Consider the following 8,039-nt stretch of genomic DNA (forward strand, 5'->3'; position numbering starts at 1 on the left):
GACTAAATGAATCCATTTACAAGACAAATGGCAATAAATGAAAGTTAAAAGTGGTATCATTTTACATATATAAGTAGCAAGCATCCTCAGATGCTTTTTACACACAGCAACAATCAATAAAACTATAGCCTCTCTCTCATAATATTTTTTCTCTTTATACTATTCTCTTATATACTATTAAATATATTAATTATATTTACTATATTAATATAGTAATTCTAGTAAATATTACTATTTGAGTTATCTAATCATATTTTCATATTTTATATTTGCTATTTCTTCCTTATTTATTTAGTTATTCTACGAGAAATACAATAACTTTGAAAGATTTTTGTGTAATTAATTTATTGAACTCCACTATCTAAATAAAGGTCATTTTCTTTGTGTAACGAGCTAGCCAGAATTATCTCTTAACATTATATTGCCTAACACAAAAAAACAAAACCAATTCATACGCGTTTTGAAGCTCCTTTGCAGATTAATTGAAGTGCTTGCATGCTATATATCTAGCTGTGATGATGAAACTTAATGCTAGAAATGAAGAATGAAGCGGTTTCGATGGAGCAAAAACGTTTATATTGTTGATTAATAAATAATCCACTCAGATCATCAATACACACCTGCCGCCAATTCAATTGCTAAAGGGATCAAATCCACACAACATTCGTAGCCTTCGCTTTTCATAAAGACTTTTAATCTCTAATTTATTACTGTTATTTTGTACTACATATTCAACATCTATTAATTAAATTAACAAGATAAGAACAAGAATATTACTTTTCAATTTCAGAACAACGGGATCGATGCTGTAATAATATTATTTAAGAATTTAACTTGTATTTGATGTTATTTGGAATAAAATATTTTATTATACTATACAAACATCTAATCTTATTATATTTTTATGTCATTAAAAACAGTTGATTATTTAATTGAAAACTCATATATATCTAAAGAAGACATACAAAACACAACTATATTTGATTGGCAAGTCATAGTTTTCATTTTTTATTTTTATAGCGTGTAAGTTAAATAATAGTAATAGTTTTGTGTAGGTTTATTTTCATTATATAATTAATTAAATATTAATTTGTCTAAGTCTCAACAACGTGAAGATGAAAGGCAAAAGGTTTGACTAATTTAAGATGTACAAACATTGACTTGGTGTATGTACGGATAATGCCTTCATAATGTATGTGCATACATGGAATTTTTCTCTCCCACTTAGATCTTATGATCCCTTTCATATTGTTTTGTCCTTCATTGTTTTCAGCAGAGCCTTAATCATCTCAAGTAGTTAAGTTCATATCTGCTTCCTCAAGTCAAATGTAGAGGTTACATTTAATTTATTTGGTTAGGTTGTTTCTTGATTATCACATTTTTCAATCTAACTGATTCACAATCCAATTTTTCATGCCAAATCTTTCAAATTAAAAGTTTACTAAAAAATAGAGGTCCAAATAAAATGTCCTTATTTCAGAATTTGAAGACAATTTTTGGCTTAATATCTATTTATTTTTCTTCAAATTAAAGACACTTATCTTAAATAATTAAATTTCTCAAACCATTTATCATTCATAATCTACTGTGCTGTTATTATTGTATTTAGTAAAATACTTAAGTATCATATATAAAAATTAAAAATAAAATAATAAATTTTGTTCATAATGTAATATATATTATTCTAAAAAAATAACTTTGGCTTGCAGAACAAGTATATGTTTGCTGTCATCATACAAACTTAGACAAGCATATACATTCATATATTATAAGTAGAGGTGTATACAATATATACAGCAGCTAAAAGGACCATTTACCAAATGTTTGTCTATATATGTATTTACCACTTAATATAATTACTATGATGATATATGTACACAGATCATAATATAAGTATAATCTTATATAAAAATATTATTTATACACTAAAATTAATTACTAAAATCAGTTATTAATATATTTATATATGTATATATAAATATATATGATTTAATTTATTTTTAATTTATATTTATATTCTAACATGTATTTTATATTAGTGCTGATTTTAATAACTGATTTTGGTATATATATATAACTTAGGCGAATTTTATGTATATATATGGACCCTGCATGTCAATGTTACTCGTACTTTACGGTTTTAACTTTCAAGATAAGGCACCCTTTCTACTCATTCCCAAGCTAAGAAATTATATCAAGTATTCATCACGAAATTTCAAATTTAATTTGAAATGATCATAAATAATAAACTTATAATTTTGTTAAAAATAAGTCTTAGAATTCAAGTGCAATCTTGGTAAAGTTATCATGGATATTGTGTAGCATCGCTGTTTGTTAAGGACTTTCTTTTCCTTTTCCTTTTCCTTTTGGAAAATGACTATCTTGTTGTATTATCTACTTCTACTCTGTTTTCTAATTGATCTTTCATTTCTTCATTTTTTAAAAATCAAAATAATTTTGACTGTGCTATGTGAAAAAAGTAACTCGTAAAGATTAAAATAAATCACGTAACATAATTTAAAAAAAAAAGTCTAAGAGGTCAACACTTTTTGTTCACTCGAAAAAACTAAATTTTGTAAAAACTAATAAATTTCTCCAGCCAAAAATGTTTCAAATACGAGAGAAATAAAGCAGCGCACTCCCATTTTTTATTCTGATCGATTTGATAAACCGCATATCAATGTGGATTTTCATGTGAGTTTCTATTCATGATAACAAATTTTGGTTATTGATAATCTTTAGTCATATGTCTTGTCTCACTTTCTTAATCAATATATATTTACATAAAAAAAAGCATGAAAATTTTACATAAGAAAGTCATTCTCTTGAGGTTTGTTATTATCACAATAATGCATTATTATTTATTCTGATACTAATATAAAAGCTGCATCAAGTTTGTTAATTATATGGAAGAGAACATTATAAATGTATTTGACTATATCAATTTTAATTAGAGTTTATTAATGCAATGAGCAAAACAAACTATACAAGAATTAAAATATGGGTAATGCTGTCAATAATTTTTTTAAGTAATATAAATAATTACTAATCGAATTAAAACATATTATATTTTTAAATTATTTACCTAAATTTTAATATTAAAATAATTATCCGCATACTTAGTAAAATGAACGTTCAATATAATTTATTATTCACATTATTTAATATTTTTATTGTCTATTTATATTTTTTTTCAAAATATACATTGAAAAAGTCTAAAGAATCAGCAACTTAATTAAATTCTGATTAACATATAATCAACAAAAAAAAAATAATCTCATACTATTAAAAAAATTTTTACACTATTAAAAATATTATTAATAATTACTTAATAATTATAAATTATAAAAATTGCTAATTCCTAATACTTTTATATACATTTTGTAGGTCATAGAAATAAGATGCTTTACTGTGATGCTGTTTGAGGCTAGCCGTACTTTGATGAACCCTTTGTTTGCTTTTTGCTGCTGGAAAATATTTATAATAACGATAACGCTAGGCGTAGCGCGCTTTTTTTTTTTTAAATGTATGCATATTTATATTGTAGTTGCTACTTTTTTTTTTCTCTCCTCTTTCTCATCATCATCGTTATCGTTGTTATCTTTTCTTATTTTTTTAATGTCGTTATTTTTTTTTGATTTTTTTATTATCTTCTGTCATTATTATTATCATTATCATCGTCGTCGTTTTATTCTATATATAATCAAAAAATTAGAGCATATAAATTTTGATTCACAATACATAAATTTTTTATACACATCACAAAAAATTTTAATGTACATCACAAAAATTGTTAAAAGATCACATGTTTAGAATATTAATACTTAACTAACAAAGTACGAATAATAATATTAATATTAATATTAAACCGCTAGCATGGGAAATTAGAGGGTAACAGCAACGGCAATTTTATTTGACGGCTTCCCTAAAATAATTGTTAGAATTAGATTTTGTTATAGTGGCAACACAAAATTTTAATGTACATCACAAAAATTATTAAAAAATCACATGTCTAGAATATTAATACTTAACTAACAAAATACAAACAATAATATTAATATTAAACTGTTAGTATGTGAAATTAGAGGATAGCAGCAACGGCAGTTTTATTTGACTGCTTTTCTAAAATGACCGCTGAAATTAGATTTTGTTATAGTGACAACACAAAAAATTTAGTGCACATAACAGAAATTTTAATGTACAACTATTTAAAATATTAATATTTAATCAACAAAATACATACAATAGAAAATTCTAGTATATAATACAAAAAAATTTTATGCACATCATAAAAAATTTTTATATTATGTACAAAAATTTTTGAAATACCACATATCTATAATATTGATTTACCTAACCAATAAATTATTGATAACAAAAATTTGTGTATTATACACAAAAAAAATTTATATTATGAATAAAAATTGTTATGCTATATCTATGGTATGTCAATAAAAAAATTTTGTACTGAAAAAAAAAAGAAATAATAACATATGTGCACATAAGCACATTTATTTTGTTAGATTTATACTAAATTAAACTTAGATATAAAAGTGTATAGCATCAACGTTATAAAAAATTGTACAACTACGCATTACTTTAATTTCACAAAGATAATTGATCGCCGGCCACGAGGAGATTGTATTATAAGATAAGAATAATAAATTCTACATATCATATAATTAATATCTAGCTTCCCCAGCATATATATTTGATTAATTTTCAAATATGTGCGGTTTGGATAAATCGGTTAAGAGGTTATTGAATGGCATCTAGTGCGCAGATTTCTGATGCTTGCTTCAAAATCCAATAAATATACACTGACGTCTACTTTTTGGATGACTTCCATTTAATTAACTTCATTATTTATTCCTTTTATTATTATTATCAAAATTTTAGGTTATTTTAATCACGGAAAAAGACATATCCCTACTTACCATTGGAACTATATCATTTTTTCTTTTTCCTTTGTTTTCTTACCCACTTAATTAATTAATTTTGAGCTGTTTAAGTCCTGGATTAGAAATATCTCAAATGATTACATTTTGCCACCCAAATTGGTAATCTTTCATTATTGCTAACATAGTGAAACACCAAGTGTAATTTAGTAGCAACAAGAGTTAAATATCATTTAGTTCCTAAAATTAAACTTAATTTACTGCTGCTAGTAAATTAGCATTTGATTTGGGCTTTGTTCCTATTTAGCATATGAACTATGAAGTGTGGAATCAAAACATATATTTATTGAACTTGCTATGTAAGAAACAATATGGAATTCCAATTACAGGGCACAAAATTTCAAGTGTGACAAAAGAGATAGAGAAAATAAAAAATATGGCTTGAACATAAGAAGCAACAAACCAACACGTTTCCACTATCATATACAGATTTTCTTTTCCCCTTCTTTTTGGGGAAAAAGAAAGTGGATAATATATTCTATGCTAATTACTAAACAAACTATTTGGGATTCAGTTTCACTGTTTATTCTTTTTAACAACTTACAAGCACATACGTAAGCTGTGATCAAGTGAAATAAATAGAAAAAGAAGAGGGGGATGGGAATTGAAATTACAATCAAAACAAGCCATAAGCCCAAGATTCTGATGAATCCATGATCATTCTTGGGTACTGATTCAGTGAAGCATCAAAAGGTTGCTGCTGCTGTTTTCTGTCACTGTCATAATAATCATCATTAAGAAGCATATCCAAACTGCTAATGAAGTCATCATCATCCCATAAGGCCATGCTGCTATAGTAGTTGTTGTTATTGTCATTGGACCACTCAGAATCTGAGAGAAGAAGGTCTTCAAGGAACTTGGATGATGGATTATTTGAATAAGAATCAGAAGAAGATGATGATGATGATGAAGAAGTGGTTGTTGCTGTTGATGAAGTAGAAGCATCACCAGCACATGGAGCAAGGATCTCATCAGGTTCTAAAATTGGAACTTCATCTGTACAGAAACCATTCATCATTATTGCGTCCATTGATTCAAACAGTGGGGTCATGAATTGATCCTCTGCCTCAGGCTTCTCTGCCTCCTTAATTTCAGGTTCAACAATTATGGAAGACTCATGATGATCTTGTTCTTGCTCTTGAAGTGGTGGTTGTTCTGGTTTGATTTGATTTTGGTCAGTGGTGTTATTAGAGAGTGGCTTGTGTGTGACAGGATCAATTCCCAATTTCTTGAGCTTTTTCTTGATGTGGGTGTTCCAATGATTCTTGATCTCATTATCAGTTCTTCCAGGCAGATGTGAAGCAATCTTAGACCACCTACCAAACAAGAATACTATTTATTATTGAAAAGGAATAATGACTTTAAAGCCACTTGAAAGTTACAGCTTATCATAAAAATTTTGCTTTCTTTATTATTAATCATTAACGTATGCAGTCAACTTTAAAGAAGTGCAAAATTTTTGTCTTTGGAGATAGAAAGAAGCACCTGTTGCCTAATTGAGCATGGAGGTCAATGACCATTTTCTCCTCATATTCTGATAGAAGGCCTCTTTTCAAGTCTGGCCTGAGGTAATTTGTCCACCGAAGCCTACAACTTTTACCACACCTTAACAAGCCTGCATCAAAGTCATTTTCCAATTTCAATTTCATCATATCCAAATTCCTACATTAATATTAAATGTGGTGGACATGATAAGAAGGGAACCTGCAAGTTTAGGGACAGCTCTCCAGCAACATTGGCCATTGGTGAGGATGAAGTTGATCAGCTTCTTGTCCTCCTCTGCAGTCCATGGCCCCTTCTTCAACCCAACTTTATCACAGCATGGTTGCCTTCCCATTATGATAATATAGATAGAGAAAGAATATGCACATAAACAAGGGGAAGCTTTGAGATAGAGCAGCACCACCTACTTATTTATATATACACAAATGCAATAGAATTGAATTGCTCTAAAGTCCAAAAGTCATCAAGCCCCACTATCTCAATTTGCATTTTTGATTTAGAGATATAAATAATAAAAGACAGGTGTTGGTTAGAGAAGGTGACACGAGCCACACGTGCTAGGTCATGGTCAGAAAGCGCCAACTCATCAACCTACTTTGCTTGGGTTTCAAGCGTGAGATAGAGATACTCCATTCCACTATCTATCTCTATTCCTGCAAACAGTAAACACCATTCTCAATTTCTGTATGTAACCCTCCAATTACTTCACATTTTCCGACCAATACACCTCTTACAATTCACTACACTCTTCTTCTTTGCCTTCTTAAACATTCATTCATTTCATTCAATGTCTTCATTATTATTTCAGCCCGTATAAACTAATTCTCATTTATTTCAACTATAACTATTGACTTCTTTAACACTTTTTATTTCAAAATATTATTTGTGTTCACACTGAAGCCTTTAATGAATAAAAGTATTTACTAAAATATAATTTAGAGAAAGTTTAGGACAACACTTTTATCAAAATCTAATCGGCACTTAGCTAGCAAAAAAAAATGAGTAATTTTTTATTATTAGATAAAATCTCACACTATTAAAAATATTATTGATGACTAATTGATGACTATAACTCACAAAATTCACGGAGTCCTAGCACTCCTCTCTTCTAGACATTTATAACTGTTTAAGTAAAATATTAATAAAAATTCACGGAGTGACTTTTGATGTATTTAAAGAAAATTATACTATCTGAACTTTAGCCATTTTTATTAGCAGTTTTATAAGAAATAATTATGTGAAGTCATGATTGAGATTAAAAGATGGTGTGATTTATTATTGGAACGTAACCAGTTTGAATTCCTTTAGTAGTTAGCTAGACTCATGAAGGTATAAATTAAAGAACAATGTGAATCATCAATTGTCTAAATAATTCTATTCAGCAATAAATAAGTACAAAAAGATTAAAAAAAAAAAAACTAAAGCAATGTGAGTAATGATGAAAATTGTAGCTACACATCAATTACATGCATCATATAAAACTAACGGATCATTGGTGCACGTTCTTAAAAAAAAATAATCATAATATCTATACTTAAAAAAAACAATTCCTTAATTAAATGCTCATAAAATCAATAT

At 27.6% G+C, this 8,039-nt stretch overlaps 1 protein-coding gene across 1 annotated transcript; it reads right to left on the bottom strand.

Annotated features, from left to right (window-relative positions):
* Positions 1-5,258: 5,258 nt before the first annotated feature.
* LOC107481044 (transcription factor MYB20) lies at positions 5,259-6,904 on the bottom strand. The gene is made up of 3 exons (XM_016101253.3): positions 6,663-6,904; positions 6,444-6,573; positions 5,259-6,274 (listed from the first exon to the last, which is right to left on the bottom strand). The coding sequence occupies exons 1-3, from the start codon at positions 6,793-6,795 to the stop codon at positions 5,575-5,577; spliced, it is 963 nt and encodes a 320-aa protein (XP_015956739.1). The 5' UTR covers positions 6,796-6,904; the 3' UTR covers positions 5,259-5,574.
* Between the last annotated feature and the right edge of the window lie 1,135 nt (positions 6,905-8,039).

Source organism: Arachis duranensis, chromosome 3, assembly GCF_000817695.3.
Source record: "Arachis duranensis cultivar V14167 chromosome 3, aradu.V14167.gnm2.J7QH, whole genome shotgun sequence".
NCBI lineage: Eukaryota > Viridiplantae > Streptophyta > Magnoliopsida > Fabales > Fabaceae > Arachis > Arachis duranensis.

Excerpts from the sequence above, each read along its gene's own strand:
- LOC107481044 (XM_016101253.3), bottom strand. The coding sequence starts at position 6,795 with ATGGGAAGGCAACCATGCTGTGATAAAGTTGGGTTGAAGAAGGGGCCA. Across the intron at positions 6,574-6,662 it reads AGCTGTCCCTAAACTTGCAG|GCTTGTTAAGGTGTGGTAAA; the intron begins GTTCCCTTCTTA and ends ACTTTGATGCAG. Across the intron at positions 6,275-6,443 it reads CATGCTCAATTAGGCAACAG|GTGGTCTAAGATTGCTTCAC; the intron begins GTGCTTCTTTCT and ends CTTGTTTGGTAG.